The 27,817-nt window shown below is 38.6% G+C and overlaps 1 protein-coding gene across 20 annotated transcripts in view; it reads left to right on the forward strand.

Annotated features, from left to right (window-relative positions):
• The first annotated feature begins 3,057 nt into the window (after positions 1 to 3,057).
• The window catches only part of ZNF438 (zinc finger protein 438), a 63,084-nt gene continuing 38,324 nt past the window's right edge, over positions 3,058 to 27,817 (forward strand). For 7 of the 20 annotated variants that reach the window (XR_012054453.1, XR_012054454.1, XR_003958484.4 and 4 more), the window contains exons 1-3: positions 3,173 to 3,282; positions 5,339 to 5,420; positions 5,908 to 5,957. Coding sequence is in view for 2 of the 20 variants with exons in the window: in XM_072925380.1 (XP_072781481.1) it covers positions 5,411 to 5,420 (10 nt within the window). In the remaining 18 variants the exon portion in view is untranslated. The other 13 variants (XM_030264400.4, XM_030264404.4, XM_072925380.1 and 10 more) reach the window with 9 other exon arrangements.

The following is a 27,817-nucleotide window of genomic DNA, read 5'->3' on the forward strand; positions in this document are numbered from 1 at the left end:
AATTTTATTTTTAAATGAAAACTAATAGTTAGGAAAGGCACAAACACAACATGTGCATATTGGAAAGTATATTTTGTGTCGCTCCAAGTGGCACGGAACATATCAAGAACCATTGTATGCTCATTATGCCACATCTGTGGTTCAGAAAGGCAGTACATACAATGGATATAGTAATACTTTGCCTAAGTAACAGTTAGGACTTGTATAAATCCAAAAGGAAATATAATTATTTAACACCATTTGGAAGACTCACCTTCAAATTCACTGTATTTGATAAGCTCTGTAACTGCAAACCACTTCAGCTTTAGTGGTACATAAAGGTGAAGAATAAGTATGTTTATTTTTAAACTTCAGTTCCTGTTGAAATTGCCAATGACTTTTAAAGGAAGTATTCTGAAGCACCAGAACAGTTATTTCAGATACAGATACAGAACTTCCAAGTGGAACACATGATTGAAGGAAAGTATCATACCATAAATGTTCTGAAATTACTTTGAGCCAGTCCACCTGTTTTATCACCACAAATTTCATTTGCCAAGATGCAGTTACTGTATTCACAAAACTGTGCTTATGTTCGGAATCACTAATTCTAATTCACATTTAATTTCAGGAAACCTGAGTTCAAAAAGAGATTAATTTTTAAACTTCTTTTTATTGTTTGGTTACACTAGAAAAAAGTGTCAGGTACTAAGGATATGTGCTTCCTCAGCTCTCACTTTGCAGCAAGCTGCAGAAATGGGTTTTCAGAAAACTGCACAAACATTTTAAATATATTTCTAATTGTTAGCATACTGCCTATACCTATACAGTTCAAATTTCAGCCTTAGGTACATGGAAAGAAATGTGAATATTTGGAGGACTTTCCAAATTCCTTCTATCTTCTCCCACACTGATTTATTTTTCCACTTTTGGTGCTTTTGGACTTACCACGACAGCATCGTGATGCTAAATACATGATTGCAAAAACCATCAGAATTAATTTCTTAGCTTAACACCACTTCCTTCTTTACTTTACTCCCACTTCCCAGAAGCTGTGTCAATGCTTTTTCACAGATTCTTTGTTCCAGCTGTGGCTAAGGGATCCCTGTCACCCCTTCTTCCAGCAAAGGGCTATGGTAGAAAGCTGTGCTGAGTGCAGGCTCTTGGGAGATAGGGGTGTCTTGGCAGAACACATGCAAGAGGAGCTCGTGAAGATGGAGACAGTCCTGCATCACAGGATGAGACTGGAAAAGGATGTAGCCTCCATGTCCAATAAACTTCGAAGTGGTGCAGACAGAAGTCCTTTTCTTCCCCACAAGTAACATCTCCATGGTAGAAGAGATGGTTAGAAGGAGGTCAAGAAAAGAGGTTGTTTTTTTTTAATTCTAAATGTTGGTTCTCTTTTCATACCTACACATTATGAATCCCCCTTCTTTCTTCTATGCATTCCCACCTCTCTCCTGCACAAATAGCTTCTCCTTTCAGCCTTCTCTTAAATTCGGTATTATCCTATTTCTGTCACACCTTCATTTTTCCTTTCAGAGAACCATAGAATTATAGAACAATTTAGATTGGAAAAGACTTTAAGATCATCTAGTCCAACTGTTAACACAGCACTATGAAGTCCACCACTATATCATGTTCCTAAGCCCAATGTCTTTTAAACACCTTTTTAAACATCTTTTAAATACCTCCAGGGATGGTGACTCCATCACTGCCCCTGGCAGCCTGTTCCAGTGTTTAATAACCCTTCTGGAGAAGAAATTCTTACCAATATCCAATCTAACCCTCCCCTGAAGGGGCCAGAAGGGACTGATGCCCATCTGGGCACTCACTGGCTCATGTTCAGCTGCTGTCCACCAATACTCCCAGGTCCTTTTCCACCAGGCAGTTTTCCAGACACTCCCCCCCAGCCTGTAGCACTGCAGGAGTTGTTGTGACCCAAGTGCAGGGTCCAGCATTTGGCCTTCTTGAACCTTTTACCACTAGCCTCACTCCATGGTGAGGTCAGATCCCTCTGCAGATCCATGGCCAGACCCCTCAGCAGAGCCTTCCAACTTTCCAGTAGACCAACACTTATGCTCAATCCAAGTAAGCAGACTGAGGGTGTTCTTGGTCCCCTCAATCAGATCATGAATAAAGGTATTAAATATGCCTGACCCCAACATTGAGCCCTGAGGAACACCACTGACCAGTGGTAACCAGTGACCAGCTGGATGTAGCTCCATTCACCAACTCTCTCTAGGCCTGGCCATCTGGACAGTTTTTTACACAATGAAGGACACACTTGTCCAAGCCATGAGCAGTAGTTTCTCCAGAATGCTGTGAGAAACTGTGTCAAAGGCTTTACTGATGTCCAGGCAGACACATCCACAACCTTTCCCTCATCCTTTAAGTGGGTCACCCTGTCACAGAGGAACAGGTCAGTCAATTAGGACCTGCCTTTAATAAACCCATGCTAGCTGGGCCTGATTACTTGTACATGCTGTGTGAGGCTGTGAGGATACTCAGTATCATTTGCTTCATATCCAAACTAAACCTTCCCTGTCACAACTTTGAGGCCATTTCCTTTTCTCCCATCACTTCTTACTTGCGAGACTGGCTCCCACCTCACTCTAACCTCCTTTTAGGTAGCTCTGAAGAACAATTAGGTTCTCCTTGTTCCTCCTTTTTCCCAGACTAAACACCCCCAGTTCCCTCAGCTGCTCCTCCAGTAGACTTGTCCTTCAGATGCTTCACCAGCTTTACTGCCTTAACCTGGACACACTCCAGCACCTCAATGTTTGCTTTAAAATGAGGGCCCCAAACCCAAAGCCAGTACTTGAGAATGGCCTCACCACTGCCAAGTACAGAAGCACACTCACTGTCCTCATCTTGCTGGCCACACTATTGCTGATATAGGCCCAGAGGCCACCGGCCTTCAAGTTGGCTCATGTTCAGCCATCTACACCCTCTCTGACCCACTACTTTCAAGTCCCTTACGCTTATTTTCCAGCACAGTCCTTTTTAGAGATTCCTTTTTCTGATTTGCCCCTCGAAGCCCCTATTCCACTGCCTGACAACCATCAGTTTCGGGGACCGGCTGGGAGCGCAGGTTGGGACGGGGAGGGAAGGCCTCACTCAGCACAGCGGTGCCCGAGCCCGGAGCCCCGCGTACCCGGAGCAGCACCGCCCAAGCCCGGGCACAGAACGAGCTCCGGCCCCGCCGCCCCGCTCCCTCCGGCAAGCCCCGCCCCGGCGCCTTCCCGCGGGTGACGCTGCCGCCCCGCGCCGCGGAGGCGGGACCGGGCACGGCGGGTGTTCGTAAGTTCCTTCCCCCCGCGGCGGTGGGGCTGCGGCCCGGGCTGGGGGCGGGCGGCGCCGGGGCGCGGCTGTCCCGCTCTCTCCCCGCCTGCGGAGCCGGCTGGCGGCGCGGGGCCGGGAGCGAGAGGCGGAGGGGTGGTGGCTCCCGGCGGGGCGGGCGCCTCCTCCGGCCCTCACTCGGTGAGCCCGAGGGGTTTCACGCCGGGCGCTGCCGCCGGAGCTCCGCGCTTGCGGGGCCTTTGGCTCGCGCCGGTACGGCACGGCCGGCCCCGCGGCTCGGCCGAAGCGCCGGGCAGCGCGGAGGGCTCGGCAGCGTCCCCCGGGCCGCCGGGGTGTGTGCGGGGCCTGCGGCGCTCGGCCGGGGGCGCCGTGTGAGCTCGGAGCCAGCGCGGCCAACCGAGCCCCGGCCCGGGGGTGCCACAGCCCGGCCCGGGGGTGCCACAGCCCGGCCCGGGGGTGCCACAGCCCGGCCCGGGGCATCGGCCCCGCCAGTGCGGAGCCTGCGAGAGGGCGCGCCTGCCGCTGCCGGTTCTGATGTTATAATAAAGACCTGCAGAAAGGGCCGCCTATGGCCGGTTCCTACAAGTCACAGTGGTTGCTTGTAGAGCCCGCGCTGTTTTCTGTGGTGGCCATAGAGTGTGAGCCCTCGAGGGTAGCAGTGGTGCTCCAGGTCCCGCGGCAGCGCTTGGCCCCTCGCGGCCCTTGCCGGCGTCAGTCAGAGCTGTGCGCCGAGCTCCTGACTCCGAGGCCTCCGCGATGTTTCGTAACCTTGCTGCTGCTTCCATAAAAGTACAAATACGATGTGCAGTCCTCTCGGGCTCCTTACGGTTTGGAAGGAGCTGACAGCCAAAGGCGTTTTGTCCTGTGGCTGCAGAAATGGATGCAGTAAATGGGTGTAGTGTTTATGTGTAACTTACTGAGGCCTGTCGGATTATGAAGCCATTGCAACTTTTAATAATGATATCGGGAGCATATCCCAGGTTCCGAGTGATCAAATGTGTCTGGCATAGGTAATACAAGAAGGGAAGTCCTTTAAAGCCGCATAAAAGAGTTTTAAAAAGACTGTGCAGATGTCTACAGCGTGGCAGATTTGAAACAATATGAAAACTTGGCTTGTTTCAATTTATTTTGCCCAAAAGTCACGCTCTATTAAAAGATGTACCTAGTTCTCTACCTAAACTAAAATCAATGTGGTTTGTCTTGTGCTTAATTCCTTTCTTCTCCAACATAACTGTTGTTGAAGCTTTTTAATGTATATTAAAGTCTCAGTCAACAGCCTAGCCCTTAAATGCTTCATAGTTAAGCTAATTATAGTCATGAATTTTCGTGTACTAATTTATTTGAACCTGTAAAATGCCATTAAAAGTGGTCTTTCATGTTGTTATTCCTTAATAAAAAGGAAAGAGGAGGATAATGTGAGGTAAATGCACAGTTCCCTTGGATCACAGTAGTTTATGTGCAGTTTTTTTCTGCACAGAACTATTCAGCAATCAAAATACTGAGCTGTAGTTGTTTTGTTTGTTTGTTTTTTCAGTAACTTGATTGTAGCTAGTTTTTTTAGTAATAGTTTAAGTTAATCTTTTTCAAAGTTACTTTTATGTAAAGCAAAATACATCAAAGATGAGTGCATATTTTTTCTGCTTGAGTAGCTAGAATTGGATTTTTTCCAACTTAGAGTTTGTCAAAAGACAGAAAGGAAAAGGAAAAAATAAAGTGCGTGACAAGTCATATATTTAAAATATTTTTTGTAATGATCTAATGTTCTTAGTATTTAATTCTAAAGATATTCTTGGGTGATGATAACTGGAGGATCAGAAGAAAACCAGTGCTATGCAAATGTTTTTAGCTTTTAGGCAGGCTGTTAAAGAAATAGATTGTGGGGTAGCTGAAGTTGTAGTTGAAGTGGTTTTCAAAGCATTTAGTGAAGAAAATACTGCATCTCATTTGTGAGTGAGACTATCAGAATGGGGAGAGCATATATGTGATATTTCTGACTGTCTCATGTGAAGCCTTAGAAATTTGTAGTGATTGTCACACATATGTTTTTGATGTACAGGTTCAAGGATTATGTTGTGCTAGGTGGGAGGACTGTTCTTCATCAGTGACTTGGACTGTTTCAAGCATTTTTATGTGCACAGGTAAAACATTTCTAGAAGTGGTTTAATGTTTTAAATGTCAGTATGAAACTGGTGATGGTTTTATGTATTTCTTTGTGCCTAAGGAGGTAGATGGTGTCAGGTCAAAGTGAAATAGCCTAATGTTGAATGTAGAACTTGGATTGGAAGCTGACTGGAAATATTACTGCAGTTGCAATTAAAGAAACTTCAGAGTTTTAAAAGTGCATGGAAAAATCAGAAATGTATGAACTTTCATCAGTTATTTGAACAATTTTTATTCAGATATTTATTGTTGTAATCTCTAGTCTAAAGACCTGTTAATATATGCCTCAGAGGAGATGCTGTTGTATTGTGGGTGAATATGTTAGAATTCTTGTTTATTTACTGCTTCCTAAAATGTTTATCTCTTCTATTAAATACAATTTTCTGTCATTTGCTAAATGTATTTCCTGAGATATTGGAACTTTATGTTGTTTTTGTTTGTTTGTTTTTTATTTCCTTGAAATAGGAATTAAGATGGATGAAATGTTTCATTGGTCATAGCAGCAGCAGAATAAGGTGGGTATGTTGAAAGATTACAGTTAACGTCTTTGCAGAATGTTTTAGATTTTTGATTTTGTGTCCAGATGAACACAAAGACAGTTTTTGCCTCTGTGTTTGAGTTGCTGTTGATTTGCACATTTAAAATTCTTTATGGTCACTGAGAGTGTACTCCATTGGGCTTGTACTCCAGTGAAACTAATTGTTTTCATAATTTCCATAAAAGATATTAGTGCTTAAGCAGCAGGAAAGTATGTTTTGATGCTCATCCTTATTTGCAGTCAAGACAAGACATGGACTTTATTTACTAAGACTTAATACTTCATGTTGGCATTTTAATTCACTTACAGAGATCCAGAACATGTTTTAGTTAAAAAGTTTTTTAAAAACAAATTTAGAATGCGACCATATATATTTTTACAAGACTAACATTGGCAAATATGAGAAACAGTGCTGCTTGAGTAATGACTGAGCCCTTTCTCATGGAGTATATTTGCATGTTGTTTTCAAAGTTAAATGAATTACAGACTTCTTCACAATCTAACCACCATTAAATTATATGACACAGATCTTTATTTTTATTTTAAATTTTTTGTTTTAAAATATTTTAATTTATTTTTATTTTTTTATTTCAAAAATAAAAAGTTGTGGGTTGTTTTTAAAATTTCATTATTTCTTGTGCTGATGTAATAAAGAGATTCTTACTGCCAGCTTAAAATGGCATTTTGAGAATGCTGTTGTCTTTGTATTGTATTTGCTCTATGACTATTGGTCTTGTCACCTCATGAAACCACAGAACAACTGGGTCGAAACCATCCTATTCAATTATCATGAAGTGCAATGTTTGCTAATTAAGTGTGTCTTTGGCTTACTGTATTACAGTACTGTATTTGCTGGTATTGGTTTGTCCCTAATCAGCTGATTAAACCTACTGTCAGTAGCATTAAAGCATTACTTTTTTAAAGGACTGATTTCATGGGTATTTATAGTGTAATTGAATGTTATAGGAAAGTTAGCATGGTTTGTGTAGCAATATGTTGTAATCTGATAACTCTTCTACTTAATATCAATAATGTAATTAAAGCACCATAAACCTCGCTGTGGTAGAACTGTACTGTGTATTGAACAAGGGTGTGAAAGGGCATCAATTAAGGAGAGACTGTCTTTGCTTTGTCACTTCAGTCTTTTACTATTTTTGGAAATAATGTTTTCCTCACCTAAACTGTGAACTGTTCTTTTTCTCTTTGGTTCTTTTCTTGCATCTTTTAAAGGCTATACAGTACTGAAAGCCTTGCTTGAAGGGAGACTGGCTGGTGTCCTCATGCCAGAAGTTTAGTGCTTAGCTGTTAGTACACCTTGAATTGTTGCACAGATGGAGAGGATAGAATGTAATCAATAGCTCAGTCCATCATTCAGTTGTAGTGCATTGTGGTCAATTCATTTGTGGTTAGAGTTTTATTTTTTGCAGAATAATGACTTTTTTTTTTTTTCATAGAATCATATAAAGAGTAAAATTATGGAGTATTGAATCATGAGCATGTTTTTTTTTTGAAGTGTGGCTTTTACTTCTAGAGGCTGCTATAAGATGTTAATTTCTGTGTATGCATCATGTTTCATTCTTTGGCTTAGCAGTTTATTGTTTTTCAGAAAGTCTAAACCTGGGATTGTTGGTTTAGAAAAAGTGTCATGGTTAATGTCAAGAAGAGGTCATGTGGTGAGCTTCAGAGCTGGGCTATCTCAGCCCTGCTGAAGAGCCTCTGTCATAGCAAGTCACTGGGGAGACAGGAGTACTCTTGTGGCTCACTTGAATATTTGCCAAGAGGAGCAGGTGCTAAAGAGATGGAGAAGCAGATTGGAAAATTTGTTTGATAGGTAAAAACATCTTCTGGGAGACTTACTAGGATCTATCACTGAAATTGGTTTGGGATATTAGCTTAGTTGTAAGTTACAGTTCCAGGGAAAATTTTTGTTTTTCAAGTGTGGGTGGCAGTCAGAGCTGTGTTCCCATACTCAGTCTTTTTCATGAAGCCTTTTGTTACCAGAATGCTGAAATGTCTGTAGGAATTATTTAATGGTTTTACGTGACCCAAAAGCTGAAATCAAATTTAAAAAAAAAAACCTCAAAGGTGCATTGTCTTAATTTGTGATGCATTATTCAGCTGTTAAGGACAATTGCAAGGGACTGTGCCTCTTCTTCAAAGGATCTCTCTCTTGGGCCAAGGCCATGAAAATGGTGACAAATTACAGTTTAGACTGATGTCATTGCTGTTATACCTGCGCTCTTTGCCACTTCACTTTTCTTTTATGTATGTTTGTGGTTATTTGGGATGAACTGTAGAAAATAGGGATTTTACAAAGATGTTACTGATTTTTATAGTTTTGAGCGCACTTCACTGTTCTGCTGAATGACATAGAACTTAATTCTGGTGGATTGTTTTGGCCATAACTGGTTGGCCTCCCTAAGGGAGGCTGCAGTCTGCTGATTGTGAGGGTGTGTGATCTCAGATTTCTATCAGGCTGTCCTGCCAAAGAGTGCTACATACACCAAGACATGAAGTTCTGACAGTTTTTGCTCTTCCTCAGCTCAATCAAAACAGAACTGCTGGTGAAGAAATAAGGTAGATCCATGTTTTTAGGAAGCAAGGGCAGTAAAGCTGAACTACTCAATGTTGGTCTCTGCTAATTATGTGCAGTATCCTAAAGATAAAACTATACAACCCCTCAAAATACTGTTAGGGAATTAAAAAGGATCAGTCTATAGAAACCTGCCTAGTTCTGTTGTGTATGTAAGCGTAGTACTCTGTGTCTGATGAATCAAGCACTTAGAAGTTAGCAGCTTGCCAGTAAAATAATATGGATGTTCAGTGGGTTGTGTTGCTTTTGTCATCTACAGATTTTGAGGCTTTACTGAAGCAGGAAAACAAATCAGTATTGGATTTAGAAAAAAGGAACTGTTCTATATTACAGGACTCAAATGGAGACCACCCAAATGCCTTCAGCTGGTTTTTGTTATTTTCACAAATAGTTTGTTCTTTTAGCAGAGTGTTTAAGAACAGAGAGTCAGGTCAATTGCTCTATTATGTTTTTCCCTAAACAATAATATTAAGCAAACTTTACCATATTGCTCATCATTGAGTAAAAAAAAAAAAAAGCCTTGGTTTTTTTTTAGCTTCCAGAGAAAAATAGTGATAGGCTGTTGTGATTTCAAATCTTCAAATTGCAAAAGTAATGCACTGTGTTTTTGGAAACTGCCTGTAGTTTTGGCTGGATTATACCTTGTAAGGGCTAATATAGTATCTATTATATTTTATGATATTTAGTAAGTTAATTCAGCGATGTTATATATTTTCCATAGTTCTGGTAGAATAAGTAGGATGCAGAATATTTATGTCCTCCTTATAGTGTGAGTTATCTTTTTTATTACAGTCTTTATTTTTCAACAGGGAGGTCTGCTGTATTTTTTACTGACTTGTTTTTGTGCCAAAGCATGCTTAGGTCCTCACAGAACACCTAAAAGCAAAAAGTCCTGGGCAGTTACCTTTGCTTAATGTGTGTTTTTGTTCTCCTGTAAACCAGTGATTTTCTTTCTCACAAGGTATCCTGATAGGCAAATGAGAAAGATTTACAGACTGTAATGGGTATGATAAAAAGAATAAACTATGCCAAAGGACAAAAAAGCAAAGACTGCCTGGCCCCAGATGATATCTTGGCATGTTAGTAGTGCCACATACTCAAAGTAGGAGACTCTGTGTTAAAAATCTTGTTTTCTTCTCTTTACTTCTGATACCTGTGTTCATACTTGCAATCAGACTAAACAAAGTGTGATGGAGTATAAAATGCTATGGTAAAAATCACTATCTTATTGTCATACTGCATGCCATCACAGTGGATGTGGTTCTGGATGCCTCTAAGAAGGATGTAGAGAAAAAGGGAATCAGGGAACAGTCTAAAAAAGGAATCTGGGAATGGAAATTTGCTTTTATAAAGAGAATTTGGAAAAATAAGAAGAGATTGTTTAGCCTTTGAAAGGCAGTGAATATGGAGAGTATAACACAAGTACACAGAAAGAGAAATTGTTTGAGAGAAGTAACTCAAAATCTTTTGGTTTTGTTCATGCTATAAGAGTAAGGGGACGTTCTGTGAAATTAGGGTTACAAAGTGAGAAAGGAAACTTGAGAGGATCTGTTTCTTAATAAACTGGTAAGACTGAGCTCTGCAGTCTAGGGATAATTTTAATTTAGAAAAATTCTAATAGAAATTGGCTGAGTTAGAGTGCAAGAATATTTATACAGGCTCAGGTTACCTTTTCTCCTGAAAGAATATAATCCCTAATCTTTTTGTCACTTGCAAAATTATTTTTTCCATCATGATTTTTAATAAAGCTCACCTAAAAACCATGTGTTGATGGTGTGAATAAAGGAATTAAGCCTATCCCTAGTTTGTTTATGGGAGAAGGAGTTACAGCATCTCATTAATTTGTTCTCTTTCTCTGTATTGGATGATATCTAGGTGAGATACTGACTAGGTTATATGTCTAGTTCCCTTGGTAGGATGCACTGATTTACTTTTTTTCTCTTGTAGATGTGGATATTGTAGAAGAGGTTTTAGGGATTAACATCAGGGTCCTCATGAAACTTGTGACTTACTACTCCTGAAACACTGTTCTGTTCAGCTTTGATTTTTCTATTGCCTGGACTCATGCATTAAGTTGGTGTTCCTGCAGTAATTTAATTTGAGTCAGTACACAGGTTTGTTCTGTACCTAGAGTGATGGAATATTTTGGGTGGATGAAATGAGCTGAGGCTGGCCTTCTGTGTCAGCTTGCCAACTCCCAGCAAGTATGTAAAAAGTCATAAAAATAGCAGTGGGGGTATCTTAATTAAATGAGCATGCTTGTCGCTTTGCCAGTCTTTTCTCTTGGCATGGTTCAAGTCCTAGAAACTGTTTGCTTTGTCTCTATCAAACTCAAATATAAAACTGTGTGATAAAAGCATCAGAAGCTGTGTTCTACAGGAAAAGACTGCAGAATTGGCTTTTTCTCATTCCCACATAAATGCCCTTTTCTCTCCATTTGCTACAGACTGTAGTTTTTACTTTTGGTATGTTTAGTAACAGATTGAGTTAAATTTGTTGTATTTGGCTCTAGAGCAGCAAAGAGCAGATGTCATGGAGGTGCCATGACAGGAATAAAAAAATTCAGAAGGCTTGTGGGAATTTGGGGGTGAGAGGGAAGTCTTCAGCCTATTTTTTCCATGCTAGAATCCGTATTATAACATGTAGAGCTGGCATTCAGTTCAAAACTTGCCGTGCTGCAAGGCTTGATGCATTGACGCAGACATTCTTTCCCATAGCTCAAATTGTGGAAACAGAGTTTATTTATAAAATAAAGCATGCCTGTGAAATTATAATTGATACCTTAATTACAGGGAACTTGCCTGAATGATGGTAACTTAGCAATCCGTGGGACATTTTCCTGGCTTAGAATAGCCACGATTTATACTGAAACATTTTCTCTGCGTGAATCCTAGAAATGGAATTCCCTTGTCAAGGCAGAAAAACTTCAGTAACTGAGAGGTACTCTGCCAGGGGTGATATGTCTTAGGTAACAGTCAACTTTTAAACACTATTTAGGGTTGGAACATCAGAAAAGTAAACTTTGCTATTTGGGATTGTCATTATTTGAAAAATATGCATTTAAAAGCCACCACTACATGTTGCCGTTCTTTACATAATCAGTTGGCTCCCAGATGTATGTGGGATCCTGGACAAGTTTCTTGCTTTGGATTATTTCTTTTCAGTTTTGTAGATTAACACAATACTCTGAAAGTCAGTGGTGACTTCTTATTTCTTTAAATCTTACCTTATTAAGGGCCATTTCTGAAAAAAAACTGGCATAGTTTGTTAGTTGGCAGCCTGATTGCTTGTTTGTCTTTCTTTCTCTCATCTTTGTTTTTTGTTCATCATCTACTTGCACTACAAGAATGTATATTGCTACAGTATACGTTTATAGGAACATAAATACAATGTAATTTACATAATATTTACGTATACATAATTTTGATTGCAGGTTGCTGTATTTGAATATTGTGCCAATTCTCTGTTGTTGTATGTGTAGAATGATGTACTTGATAATTTCTGGAGGAATTTTTTTTTTTTTCTGTAATGAAAAAGTTTTATTTACACAGTGATCTGGAGGGGAGGACAGTAAAAAAATCTATCCTCGAGGTGGTACTCACTGATCTTGTATTAGTGTTTTAGTAAACCATGTTGAGTCCTGCTTCAGGTCTTCTATTCTGGCAGTGAAGCTGAACTCTTGTCTAGCTCTTACAATTTTCTGGGGAGATGGGATTTGAAAGAAAAAGAATGTATGTTATAGTGCATTTAGTAAGAGTATGAAATCTGACTTTATTTTAAAAAGCAATTAGTATAGTGGGGTCACATGACAGAAGCGGTGTATGTGTAAGGTATATAATGTACATGCTCTGTTCTCCTCTATGAAGGCCTTTGTGGAGTGTATTGCTGTTCAGGATTGAGAACAAATCTTCCCATGTCTTTTGCTGAAGAAAAAGTCAGTGCACTGCTAAAAGAACACAGGACTAACTTGCCTGTTGGCTGTAAGGTGTTGAGTTTCTTGGTTAGACAGCTAATTTCAGTGACTTGAAAGTGACAGGCCTGGAGATAATTGTGGTCAGAGCTGCTCCAAGAAGATTGAATGAAGCCTTTTGGATTTCCTAAATGATAAGGAAGCCAGGTTTGAGCAACAGCTGCTGGGAGGGTTATTCAGACACTGAGTTAGTCTAGTCCAGTGCAGGATTTTTCACCTCTGACCAGTTTAGAGCATGTACTGCCCAAGGTGAGCTGGTGAAGCTAACAGTTTTGGTATGTTTGATTAGCATCATTTATGTTTGCCATGAACTTCATTTCTTACAGCAATTTTTCACCTGGTTGTCAAATTTCTTTGTGTCAGAAGGACTATGTGACCACATAAAAAAAGTTAGAAAAATGGTTATGTTGTGGATTCTGTATTTAAAGACTGTTCTAGCTCATTTAAGTAATTAAGTATTTGTAAGGTTTCTTTTGCATGATAAGATTTTGCTTCAAAAGAAGCCTGAAACTGCTGAATGTTTAGGCTAGATCAAGGTTGTACCTGTTTTATTTCTCTTTTAATGATTTCATGCAAGTGTCAAACCTACGTTTATGTACTAGCATGATTTGAAGATAGCTGGGTATTGTGAGGAGAGCTGGTCTAGGGTGTTATTAAGGTATAATTCATCTAATTCACTGCAAAAGTTCTGAAACCTTTTTGAAGATGTTTTTTGCATATAAAAATCTTCAAATATTTGGCATAACATATTGCTGTTTATTGGAAAGTGAAATTTCTGTTCAGTTTTGAAAGAAAGCTTTGTTCATGTTCAATATTAAAGTGGACCAAACTTGCTTTTCTTTTTCAATTTTAAAATTATTCTACACTTACAGAAATGTAGATATCTTTGAAAGATTTAGCAGATCAGCTTTTGAGAAGCATAAAAATTCCTTAGATTAGTAATAATACTAACAAAATTGATAGAAACTCCTGAATATACAACTGTTTTTTCTGGGTAAGTCTCTTCCTGTTCCAGGAAGCTGTTCATTTTGGAAAAGCAAAAAAAAACCAACCAAAACTCTGAAATCTTAGTTGTATGGTTAGTTACAACCCATAACAACTGTTATTCCCATAGTTGTGGAACAATGGGTTTTAATTTGATAATCGTCAAAAATGCAAGTCAAGGAAAAAGAATAATATATTGATGGTAATATCTAAGAATTTGTTAAGCATCTTTCCCCTAGAAAACAAAAAGTTAAAAAATAATTCGTAAAGTGGACTGTACCTGTAGACTATTGCAAGTGTCCTATCAGGGGAATAGGACAGGCTAAATATCCTGAGCCTTATTTAACCCTGAGGGATTTCAGTGATGAGAGATGCAATTAACTTGGGCATATGAAACCTTTTTTGTCAAAGTGGAATTATGTTTTAAAGTGTTCAATAATGAAAATGATTTATTTGAATTATCTTCATATTATTTCAAACATGAAACACTAGAAAGACCATTTCCAAAATATTTATTAATAATTGCAAAATTAATAGATAAACCTAAAGAATTCATAGGTGTTAGTAATGGTTGAGAGAGAATAGCCATGCTTGCCTAATGGAGGATATTTACAGAGACTAGTTTCAGGTTTTCTTTACTGACTTCTCTCTCCAAGACTTGTATGTCTGTGGTGTAGTTACCTGGTAATTCAGTTTTTGGTAATTATCTTGAGAAAGCTGCTCTGAAGGGTAAAATGTTTAATGTGTATACTTGCAGTTAGGAAGGCACTGGGTGAGAATATTAACTCGTGTTAGGTTGGCTGATTGTAGATGTCCCCAAAAGAGGAAGTTTTAAATTTCTTTTGAAATCTAGTCATATTACAAATGACTGTATTTAGAAGCATAGTAATTTTCAAAACTAGTATCTTTGGAATTCACTTTTTCATTACAAAGTGGTTTCACAGGCCTAAAGTATGACATTTTTTACTTTAAGGATTTTAAAGTTGATTACATTTCTTTCTAGAAATAAGGTGAATGGCAGTAACTTCCCAATTAAAGAACATTACTTGTAGTGGTACACTAGAATCGTGGAATATCCTGAGTTGGAAGGGGTTTACAAGGATTCAGCTCCTAAAAATTTTCAGATACAAATTCTGCAGAGGTTTCACAAGGAGAGATGTGGCCAGGTGGAAAATGTCCGTTTGCAAAGGAGTCGTGTGCAGTGCCCAGTGTTGTGAGCCACAGCGCTGCTTCAGGGTGTGGCAGGTGAGCGAGTTGCAAATTCATGTGTTGTGAGGAATGCTCAGTTTCTGATGTGCTGCCTATGCTTGGGAACCCTTCCCATGGCTGTTGCCACCAACGCATTTGCACAGTAATAGCCCTTGTAGGCAGCTCCTGGCTTCTGACAGACTTCAGTCAGCTCTCCTGGCTTAAAATAGGCTGTGGTTTTAAACACATTGAACTGAAAAAATCATACAGTATCACTGGGAGTATTTTCGCTTTATACATACAAGTCCTTTGCAAATAGACTATCTTGCAACAATATTGAAATGTTTTTTTCTGACTGATGAACAAACTGTTATATTCTGTGGATAGATTTGTGTTGCATTTATAGCTATTGAAAAACTAGTGGCTCATCCACTACTTCACTTTTTTTAGTTAACATCTTGTATGAATATTGTACTGCTAAATCTTTAATCTGCTGTGGAGACAGACAAATTTAGGAGAAGTGACTTTAATCTTTGAAGAACGTGTATTGACTGGGAAAGCTAGTTCAGTTTGTTTTTGCAAATCACCAACCCTTAGAAGTGGGATTAAGTTTAGTGCAGGAGAAAATGGAACTTTCCCTTTGTCTCCAGAGTGAGGTCACGGTGCTTGTCTCTTTTCAGCCTCCATCTAAGTAAAATAATAGAAAATATAATTGTTTCATGTTTCAGTTTCATCTCTTGAAGAATGGGAGTTACGGTTACTTGTGCAGGCTGTAATGTCAGCAATTACTTCTTGTCCTTGTTGCTTCTTTACTGTGTTGTCTCTGCCCTATGTGCATGTCCATATTTGAAATTCTCATGTGCTGCTTTTGTATTTTCTTTTTTTTTTTTTTTTGCCCCTTGATTTTATTTATTTAGACATTTCACTGAGCAGATAGCTGAGTAGACTATGGCCGTGCAGGAATTGGTTATGTGTGTGGCTTTAGTGATGGCAAAATCCCACCCACCTTAGATGTGAAGCCAAGGAAAAGGAAACAAAGCAGAATCCAACAGAAGAGATGAGAAAAGAAAGGCTTTGGTAGTAAAGAAAGGTAGAGAGGATCACTTGAGTCACAAGGTTGGAAGAAAAGCTAAAGTGATACACTGGTTTTGGCAGTGCAATGTGTCATGATGCTGTTCTGATTTGTAATTTTAAGAACAGCTAAAGAAGTGTGTTGCTTAAGTTACTTTTACAATTAAAAAAAGAATCAGTGAATTATCTTTTAATTTCATTTTTCAGTAGAGCAGATATACACTAGGACTCATTTTAGGAAAGTTTATTTTTGTTTAATGAGGATATATTTATGGTAATTTAAGTAAATTAATAAAAACACTAGTGCTTGGTTGCTTTATTGCTCATCTCTTATCTGACTGGGGTTATGTACAACATTAGGTCTTGGTAGATTTGAAGGAATAATGTTTTCCTTAATGAGTAGCTTAGGAAAAAATCTCATCTCACTAAAATGGATCCTGATTCTGTGTGAAAGACAGGTGTGTGATCGCAGTTCACTTTCCAGGATCACACTTGAAGACTTTCTAACTAGACTGAACTACATTCAGGTCAGTCAAATTCCCCCCATGTCCCTATAGAATAGAAATTGTTTCACCAGTTCATATTCTACTCAACTACTTTACAACTCACTCTGCTACTTTGAGTTACGGGGTTTATTTCAGAATTTGAAAGATTAAAAATTAATCTCTCAAATTAGGCATAGGTGATTGAGAGAGCTAGCATTCTTGCTTGAATAATGCCCTACATATCTTGGACAGAGATTTTCTTGACTAAATAAGAACAAGATATTTTACCATCTTCTAGAGGGAACACTGGTCAGTATAAATTGAAAAGAAAATTCCAGAAGAGGCAACTGACTATTCTTGTGTGATGTTTGCAACTTCTTCGTGTTTCTTCAGGGCTTTAATTATACTGCATATACATGGCAGGAAGAAAGACCAGGGGTTTTGTTCTTTTCATGGAGGTGTAGCTTTATCATATTGTTGGGAATTTATAACCTAGTAATACATAGTGTTTTTTCCATTCGTGCTTTTTGCAATTGGTTTGTGCAGCCTTATGGTTTGGCAGCTGAGAGCTCACTTTTTCATTATTTTTTTTTGGCAGGAAAGGGTTACTGTTCACATTTCCTGTGTAATTCCTTCTGATCTTGCTGGGCTGTAATTACTTTCTTGATGTTAAACATTCCCAGGCTCCTATAACCTTCTAGCCTGCTTGCACTGGCCAAGTTTGTCCCAGGTGATCATGTGGGCGAACCTCCTGTTTTTAAGGATAAAAATCTCTTCTTCCTGTGTAAGATAGGCTACATAGTCATTCCTTTGCTGTGCAATCCCAAGAGAAATCTTTTAAAAAATAATAATAAGGTAGCACATAACTCTTTTTAGTCAGACTTAGCAGCCAAAATACATGACAAATCAAGTGTGTGGGTTTAGAATTTGCTGAATCTTGGTTGAATGACTGTGAGTTCACATTGAAGATTATTTTTTCTTAATACATTTGGAAAATAGGTTATGATATAAAAAAGACAGATTTCGACTGTAGCTTTATACTTTTGACCATATAATTGGCAAATCTTTTTAAACTTGTTTGAATGTAGAACTACTTAGCTGAGCCTTCAGGAATCTTTTTTCTTTTGAATTCTTTGCAGTAGCTGCATATTTAAAAAAAAAAAAAAGAAGAAAAAAACCCCCAGAATCTTAGTTCTTTCTTACATAATTCAGTCATCCTGTGTTTCTTCTGATTTTCAATTTTAGTATATAAACAGTAAACCCAAGGTATTATTTTGCTTTTAAATAGAAGTGACTGTATACTACTGAAAAATGTTGACTTCAGAGGTGTGGGAACTGAAGTCTTCTGTTCTGCAAAGGCACCAAAAGGTTTTCTGTGCTGCTCTTCTGCTTTAATGTGGAGGAGACACCTGTAAGAATGTGAGTGAAGTTTGTTTTCCATTACCTTTATGCTGTTTTCTCACAGTGCCAAGAAAGATGAAAGGTTGTGATGGCAGAGTTTTTAGGGTGTGAGGAGTTGTAATGTGCTGATACATTGACACTGGTGAATGTTGGGTTGGTTTGGTTTCTTTTTTTTTTTTTTTTTTTGTTACTGACAATGTCAGAGAAAGTAGTTGGCAGTTCTATGCTCTATAGGTTCAAGAAGTGGCCTGAATTTTGATACTTCAATTAAGAGCAATCTCATTATCTTATTATTCTGTTACAGGTAACTTTTTCTGTCATAATCCTAGTCTTACTAACTTCTGCATTTAATTGGCTGCTTTGTGAAATTCTCAGGCTGCAAGTAATTATATTTTGTTTAGATGTATTATTGTACTTGTAACACAGATGCTCAGAAGTCTTCCCAGTAAGTGACTGAAGTCTTGTGAATGTGCAACTGTGAGCTCAATGGGATTATATGATTATACCTGGAAGAAAATGGTTTGTAGGTAAATTGTATCAGTTTGAGCTCTTTTCTTATTTTAATTCTCATGCACTCCAATGGCTGTGCTTTACTATATAAATAGAAATTAAAACAGTTGGCATGTGTGTTGTTGACTGTGCTGCTATGCTAGTGAACAATAGGAAGAGTATATTTTAATGAAAATGTCTTTTATCTTTTCAGGAAGTCTTGAATTTGATGCCTTAGTTATAACTGGAATGCAGTCAGTATACTGCCCACTTCTTGATTGCATACTCCATCATGTAACTAGAACATGGCTGTCAGATCCATCTATTTTTGTTGTTGAACCCAATGTTCTTACGGGGTAGTATTCAACACAGATAAATCCAGTCCTGGCATAAAGTATTTATACAACAGCTATGTGAAAAAAAATCCATGAAGCCCTATATGAGTATAACTGGTCAGAAAAGGATGCTGCTTGTAATTTCCAGTTACACAGTCATTTTATTGTGGCCTGCTTGTCACCCTCAGATACTTGAGATTTGTTAGGAAGCTTCGTATGAAGTGGGTTTTCCTTTGCATATCCACTTGGGTATGAGTTAAACATACTGCAAGCATGATAGGCTTGTGTGCAGCAGGGCAATACTTGGGTTAAAACTTTTTTTTTCCTAAAACAGCTTGCTTTTGACTATATATTATGAAAACATTGATGAATTTAGAGTTAGTTGAGAGGCAAACTCTCATGAAGCCTGTTTCACATCTAATAGGATGTATAGTTTATCTTGCCATTCACTTTACTTGTTTAATTTTGCTTCTGCTTAGATGAAGGCAGAGAAGAATTACTCACTATTTTGTAATGAAAAGTAATCTGTTTTGAATTTATTTTGTAAGATACATAGAATGCAACAAACCAGACTCTCTATTACAAATTTCACCTTGGAGGTGGAAAGTATCCTGAGTGGTAATGAATTTTCTTCCATGAAAAATATGTGGTTTCAGGGTCTATGTGAATTGCATCTTGCTTTTTGTATAGAAGTCATGTTTCAGGATGTAAGCTGGTTTTGTTTATCCTCTCTGTGCGTGTGTGCATGTTGATCTAGTGATTTAGCATAAAACTCTTGTGGACTTTGATGTCTGTAATGTACTGAGGCAAGGTGAGGCATATAGCTATGATGCAGGGAAGAATTAGACTTCACCTTAAGTGTATTTAATGCAGAGAAGGAAACTCTGTTTTTAAGAGGCTGCTATAGAAATAAGGAATTATTTGAATTAGGGGAGCTTTTAACATTTCAGACAATGTAGTCAACTGTATTTTTATATTCAGAGTTGTTCTCTCTTAGGGAAGACATGTAAATTACTGTTGTGACAAAATGCATAAATGTGTCTAGGATTTGATAGTAATTCATTTTACTTATCTAAGCATAGATTAAGTGCCTCAGGTTGAAACTGGCTATAAAAAGTAACATGTAAACAAATTTAACACACATCCGGTGTAATAGCACATTTGGTAGAACTGAAGGTGCTTTGTTTTCAAATGCAGTGGTTTCTCACTTTTAGTGTTCACAAGTTGATTAGTCACAGAGCGCCTCTTGACTGGATTTTTAAGGGCAATTTTTATCTCCATGGCTTTCTTGACTTGAACTCTATATGACAGATTCTTAAGTGCTGCAAAAATGTTGATATTGTTTGCCATTAGTGTGCAGAAAGAATCATAGAATATCCTGAGTTGCAAGGGAGCCACAAGGGATCATCAAAGCCCAGCTCCTGGGCTGTCACAGGGCAGCCCCAAGAGTCACATCCCTGTGCCTGAGAGCATTGGCCAAACACTCCTTGAATTCTGTCAGGCTCGGTGCTGTGACCACTACCCTGGAGAGCCTGTTCAAGTGCCCACCCACCCTCTGGGTGAAGAACCTTTTCCTAACACTCAGCCTAAACCTTCCTTGACACAACTTCAGGCCATTCCCTAAGGTCAGTATCTGCCCTTCCTCTTATCCTCATGAGGAAGCTGTAGACTGCAATTAAATATTCCTTCAGTCTCCTCCAAACCAAGTGACCTCAGCCACTCCTGACACAGCTTCCCCTCAAGGCCCTTCACTATTTTGGTGATTCACCTTTTTACACTTTCTAACAACTTTATGTCTTTCTTACATTGTGATGCCCAAAACTGCACACAGGCCTTACAGACAGGCAGTGCCTCTGCAGAGCAGAGCAGGACAATCCCTCCCTTGCCCAGCTGGCCACGCTGTGCCTGATGCCCCCCAGGGAGGCCCTTGACAAATAGAGGTCTGGGCAATCAGCAGCCACAATCAAGTGCAACAGGCAAAATGCTGGATTCTGTTCTGGGATAGGACAACCCTGAATATAGAGACTGGGCAATGAGAGGCTGGAGAGCTGTGCCATGGAAAGGGACCTGGGGGTCCTGGTCCATGGCAAGCTGAACCTGAGCCAGCAGTGCCCTGGCAGCCAGGAGGGACAACCCTGTCCTGGGGGCATCAGGCACAGCATGGCCAGCTGGGCAAGGGAGGGATTGTCCTGCTCTGCTCTGCTCTGGGGCAGCCTCACCTCGAGTGCTGCGGGCACTTCTGGCTGCCACAATATAAAAATGATACAGAACTGTCAGAAAGCATAAAAAGGAGAGGCACAAAGATGGTGAAGGGCCTGGAGGGGAAGCCATGTGAGGAGCAGCTGAGATCAATTGGTCTGTTCAGCCTGGGGGAGAGGAGACTCAGGGGAGACCTCACTGCAGTCTTGTGAGGGGAACAGGAGGGACAGGCACTGATCTCTTCTCTGGAGACCAGTGACAGGACATGAGGGAATGGCCTGAAGTTGTGTCAGGGGAGGTTTAGGTTGGCTGTCCAGAAAAGGCTCTTCACCCAGAGGATGGCTGGTCACTGGGACAGGCTCCCCAGGGCAGCGGTCACAATACCAAGGCCAATGGAATTCAAGAAGTGTTTGAACAATGCTCTCATGTACATGGTGTGACTCTTGGGGGTGGTGCTGTGCAGGGCCAGGAGTTGGAGTCTATGATCCTTGTGGGTCCCTTCCAACTCAGGATATTCTGTGATTCTGTATTTTTAAGTCTTTTTAATTTCATACTTTTCGATAAGCAGTCATGAAAACAGAGAGCCTTGCAAGATATTTAGCAATTTTAAAGATATTTGGAAACAGAATACACTGTATCCTTATTATACATGTGTTTCTCCTGTATAGAAAGAGTTCTGTTTTTGTCATCTCCTCTCATGCTCAAAGTAATTTTATGTTTTGTCATTTGGTAAATTTATATATATCTTGTCTAAATTTGTTACTTACTGAAGGCTTCTCCTAAAATTCCCATGCTAAACTTCACATTTCAGAAACTTAAGCTCAATTCTTCCTTCTATATAAAATGAATTTGGCTTCCAGTCCGTGAATTTTTGTGATACTTAAATACTGTATGTGATACAGCTATTGCAGTCCACAGTTTTAAAAATACTTGCAAATTAAATATGTATATAGCCAGAAATACTGAAAAAATATTTACTTATTTATCTTTGATGATAACTGTCATCAATGAAAATATATATTTTTTTTAGATTTATCACAGGACTGTGGATTTGAAGGGGACTCTTTGTCACTGCAATTTTGTTTCATTTTTAAGGTTAATTCAGTTCTAACTTGTGACATGATCATTGACATTTACATGGTATGGGCCACGGGGCCTGCATGCAGCAAATGAATTCACACAGATCAGAAATAGCCTAGAAGAAAAGTGCAAAATGTCTTTGGCAGTTATCACCATTATTTTTAATCTCCCCTCCTCCCTTCCAGTGCCCTAAAAAGTAGTTGAGCTGGATGAATCTATGTTTGATACAGAGGATAATGCAGATTGTTGCCATGCACCCAGTGCATATCTCAAAACTACAAAGTCTATAACACAAATCTTATGTTATTTCACTACTAGTGAAAGGTGAATGACTTTGAAGAACAGAAGTGAATGTGGTAGAAATAATATGCAGGGGTTTCTGCTTTGCTGAAAGGGAAACATTGATTTTTGTTTTTACAGAAATATGTTTGGTAATGTTCTTTCCATATTAAAACCCTTATCTAAATCTTAAAAGATACCATGTTCTTTGTCCAGGCTTGTATATTTTGATATTTAGTGCAAGTTTTTGAGATAAAGCAAAATGATAGATTAAAAAACCAAATCACAGCTGTCTAAGGAAAACTATAGCAGACTGAAATAAGTTGTGTGTTAAAACGTGTTTAATGAGTGTTCACTAGAGAACCTCTAAAAAATGAAATGTCACAGCAAAACCTTACGTACTTTTCTGTGGTCTTGTATGTTAAATATTCTGTTTCCTGCTTGAACAGTTCTCACCATTCAGAAAACAAGTAGAGTAGTACTGTGCCAGTGGCTTTTATCTGAAAAAAATACATTGGTGACTTTTTATCAATGTAATTCAGATTCTAGAAAGATGAGCAGTTTCTTAAAAGTCATTCTGTATTCAGTAAAGAAAAATTATGAGAATTCAGCCTGTTGCAGGTATTGGGAGCTTGTGCTGATAAATCACTTGGCCACTAATCAATGTTTGAAGCTTTGAAAATAATTCTTTATATCTATCTGACAGTTTTCAAACAAATGAAATCTTCTGTACAGGTTTTTCTTTCTGTGGGGTGTAGAATAAATAGAGCAGGTGTGTTAGGATCTGTGATCTAATTTTGCAGGTTTGGAGCCAAGAACAAGTTCTGCATGCACATACCTCCAACTTTAAAAGAAGAGCAGACTTAAAAAACAAGGAGTACTTGAGCATAAAAATGTGACTTGCTTGACACCTACTTGTTCATTTAGTTACTCCCAGAACAATTCTTCTCTTAAGAAACATGATTTGTTTGGTTGAAACAAGGTAAGGAAGGGAGTGAAGCAATACAGTTTTAAAGAATGGGGAGCTGATGATGGCAAGCACTGTATGGTTTGGAGACAGGAGATTAAGGAGGTAAAGTTATTAATATAAATCTGTGGGCAGTAGAGTACAATGGAGTTCTTTAAATATAGAGGATGTTCTTGAAGGGTACAAAAGCTTAGTAATGATAGAAGTCCAATTCTGGGCAAGGATGATAAATTTCTGCTGTGCAGAGAAAGTCATAAATATTTTGTTCTGTATTCAGAAAGAGACTGGATGATGCTTTTACATCTCACCACCTCCATCGTTAGTGATGGGAAGAATGTATTATCACTGTATCAGTAACTATTAATGTTAAATGTTTTTAAATCTGCTGCACTGACACCTACAGATACTAAAAAAGAAAAAAAGCTTAGAAGCGGTATGAATTATTCATTTTGAGTTTTAAGAAATCATGGAACAGTGGAGAAATTTTAGAAGGCTGGAGGTGAAGGGGAACTAATGTGCCCAAATTTAGAAAGTATAATAAGTGCACCTTGAAAAGGCTGATAGTAGTATGCTGTCAGTGAAGATTTAAAGGAGAATTGCATAGTTAATGCTGATGAGAATGGGCAAGTCAGGCCTACATTGTACTGTTGCATGGGGTTACTCCTTTCTGTAAACTGATATTAGACTGACTGGCCTGTAGCTCCCCAGATCCGCTTTTGCCTTTCTTGAAGATGGCTATGTGCCTTTTTCCAGTCTTTGGGAATCTCCCTTGATGCCATGACTTTTAGAAGATGGTAGAGTGCATCCTTGTGGTGACACTGATCAGCTCTCTCAGCACTACTGAATGCATTCTTCTGATCCTCTGGATTTGTACGACTGAATCTTCATCTACTCTTGTTAATGTTATATCAGTGCCTCAGCCTCTTCCATGACTTCGTTCACCTTCTCTGCTAAGCATTAGGCCCACTTGTTCCTTAGCCTTTCTTTTGTGGTCTTTGCCTTTCTTCACTCTCCATGTGCATGCTTGAGTAGTGTCTTAAATAATTAGAACTCTGCTGTAATCTATAGACACTGAGCATGACTAGCAAAGTTTGGATTTGGACATAAAGTAGGAATTAGTGCTGCTATTCAAAAAATAGATGTTTGGGTATTTAATTGCCCTAAGTGAGCAGAACTTCAGTGTTAGAATGTGAAGGTTTGACATGGCTCAAGCAGTGTAGGTGTCCCACAGCATGGCTTTTAGGGTAAATTAATAAAAAGGTACTGTGTGTGTAACCAAAAAAACCTAGTGCCTTTAAAAGCTTGGTCATGCTTAATTGTTTTCCTCTTGATGTACTAATTCAGTTTGGTCTTGCTTAGTTTGAGATTTAACTGAATGCATTTGGAATACAAATATCCGTAGGAAGAGAAGACAAAGCTGGAGGCCCATAGAGAGAGAAGAATGTTCCCAGGGTTAGCATAGACTGCACACCACAGCTGGTTGCTGGACAGCATCCAGGAATAATTTTGACATGTTTATTTCACATTTTTTCTCCGTGAACATGTTTTAAGGACACTTCATTAAAAATGTCCGATAGTCTTTGAAGCTCTGTGCCTTTAACATTTTTCAGACAACAAACAGGGTGGTGGATACAAAAACGAAAATTATTTTGGCAAGGACTAGTTGCACAATAAGAGCAACACAAGCTAAGTGAGTGAAGGCAGTAAACTAGGACAGGTTGGATTTTGATTTATTCTTTTTTTGTATTTTTAACTGTTTGAAAGTTTTTTTAGTAAGTATGGTTTGTCAGTAACACAGTGCTGATAGACAATAACAGACTGCTTGAAAGAGAATAATTTAAATAAATCATAGACTATGTTGTTCTGTATATTTTCTAGGAATGGTGTACCAGTTTGAACAACAGCTGATATTTTATGTGCCTCTTGATACTAGTCAATAAACCATGTCACCAAAACCAGCTATGTCTGCAATATTTGTGTCTATTTAAATTCTACTATTTGTATTAAAAAATGTATGTATACCAGATTGACTAGAAAATACACTTTATTTTGTTCTGATTGTTCTTAAAGTACATGACACACTAGTCACTTCAGCCCAGCAGTTGCTTTTTCAGTTGGGTCAGAGCTCTGAGAGAGCTCCCAACCAGGGAACTGGGACATTCCACGCAGGAGAATCTATCAGAGTGGTGACAGTCCTTTCCCAGAAAACGAGAGGGATGTGACCGAGCAAAGAATGCAGGCGAACAGCTGAACCTCTCTGCTGGGGTCTGTATGAATTAGTCTGGGCACAGCAGCAACAGGGAGGGCAGATGCTGCCTCTGCTGCCTGTGCTCAGCTCTCAGCTGGGCTGTCACTTCCCTGGCTGCAGCTCTCATCAGGGTTCCAGAGCTGTAGTTCACATCTTCAGCTGTGGATGTTGAACTGCCCTTAATTATGCAAGATAATTTTGAGTACATTGGTTGCAAGTTGGGAATTTTTCTTATCTACGAGTATAAAATTTCCGCAATATTCTTTAACACTTAAGGCACCTACTGTGACAGAACTTATCTAAAATGTGACCTTTTAATTTTTGCACTAGGTTTGGAACTATGGGTTTTATGAAGGTGATTCGGTGAGATTATGCTCTAATTTGTCAGCTTACTGTTTGGTGATTCTTTCATTGTAGAACAGTTTATTGTATGCTTGGGAGGCAGTAAAGGTGGAAGCTGCTTAAGATGGAAGTTGCTTATGCTAGTCATTAGATTTTTACAGGATTTTTAGGTATGACCTGTTAAACACATACTCCTTTCTGGTGACTAGGGTCATGTTTGGGAAATATAAGATACAACTCATAGTTGAGCAATGTTTTTAATGTTGGGTGTTGTTAAAAAAATCCAACTATTGCATTTGCATGTCTAGTTTTAAAAGTGTATGTGTTCTTGAAGCGTACTGAACATTCAGCTATCCAGAAAAACCCATCCTTAGCCCTGGAACAGTCTGGGCTAGCAGTATTAGAGGCAGAGTTTGGGGGCAGAATCAGTGTAGCACCAACACAGTTGAACCACTTCTTAGTACAACACCTGATTCCTTACCTGGTATATTTTTTACTACAGGGCTGTCTACAAGGACCAGTTGTACCTCACAACAGTTAAGCATGCTGAAATGAATTCTACTTCTTCAGTAGAACTTAGAAGTTGCTTTTGAGTTCAGCTGAAGAAAACAGGCTTCATCCTTCAACATAAATCACTAAATAGTTCAGTGTATAATTCAAATTAACAGCTTTTTTTGTTTGTTAGGCCTTAGACTATTAAAGCAAACTAAATTCTTAAGCATGTGGCGGTGTTAGGTTTTTTGGCCCTAATACCATTTTCCTGTTCTTTGTTTCTTTAACTTATGTCTTAGGAGTTTGAATGCATGTTCCTCAAGGAGGGAATTTAAACAAAGTCATCAATTGGTAGGCAGTTCCAATTTTAACTTCTTGGAAGTACATCCCATCTTGGCCTAAGTAATTTTTTGCGTGATTGGGCACAGTCATAGTAAATGGATGCTGTTTTTATTTTTTATTTTTAATTTTTGTTAGTTCTTAGATGCTTGTTTTACTTGGGTCTATGAATACAATGTATTGGACTTAAAAAACATACACTGCATTTTATGAAGTATATAGGATATTGCTGCACAAACTTTATAAATGCCACAATGTAGCTTTCCTGACCTTTTAAGAAACTTGTAATGGAAATTTTTATAGAAACAGCTGTAGATGATGCTCTTATTTGGTACCGTGGCAAAATTGAATACTGTGTTCAAGTTTGCAGCTGTAAAATCAGAAATAATTCCATTATTTTAATCAGAATTGCAAAAGCAATTCACCTTGCAAAGCCTGGAGTGTTTTTTTGCTCTTTGTCTACTGTTGATTTTTCTTCTAAGTAGAACATTAACAACATACCCAGACTATATGAAAATAATGAAACCCTGTAGAAAATCCTTCTTGAATTACACAGGAAGTTTTATCAGTGAGATGCAGATTAGTGTTGAAGTAACCCAAAAAACTTCAGTCAAAATAGAAGAAGTGATTGACTATTTCTTATTTAGTCTCTACAAAGCTTCAGGGCCATCTGTGATTCTGTGAAGAATTCAGCATCACATTTCAAACTTAAATCAGTCAAAATTGTGCAGGTGAATGTAGCTGTCAATCCTCTGATTATTAGTGGAATTTTTAGGGCTGTGTTATCTCACACATTCAAATAAATTTTTTTGTATGTTTGGTTGTGTTTTAAGGTATTAAGTAGCTCCAAAATATGTTAAGGCTATAAAATTAAACAGAACTTGCTCTCCTTTCAGCATTGCAGACCTTGTTCTTTCTGTAGTCTAAAATGAACAGAATCCTAAAGCTTGTACTGGATGGTGTAACACTACTAGAAATAGCTTATTCTTCAAATGTTGAAGTGGAGGAAGATTAAAAAAAACAAGTAAAATACAACTAATGAGTCTTTTTGGTCTTTCCTGTAGTCTTCTTTAATTATTTTGGTTGGTACCTTTGTATGTTAACCTTGTTCTGCTCTCTGAAATAATCTGGACTCCTGTAGTGTAAAAACAGGTTATTCATTAGGTAAATAAAAATTATATATGGCACTTTATCACAGAATGTCTCAAAATGTCTTTATTCTCTGCCAATCACTGAAGTTCTCTTTAATCCATCAGCATAACTGATGGATTACATAATAAATATGGGAGGTTTAGGTAATTCTGAAGTATGGGAAGAGATTGCCATATGAATTGATTAAATAAGCTGTCCTATGTACATAGACCAAATTTTGCTG

This window comes from Taeniopygia guttata, chromosome 2, assembly GCF_048771995.1.
Source record: "Taeniopygia guttata chromosome 2, bTaeGut7.mat, whole genome shotgun sequence".
NCBI lineage: Eukaryota > Metazoa > Chordata > Aves > Passeriformes > Estrildidae > Taeniopygia > Taeniopygia guttata.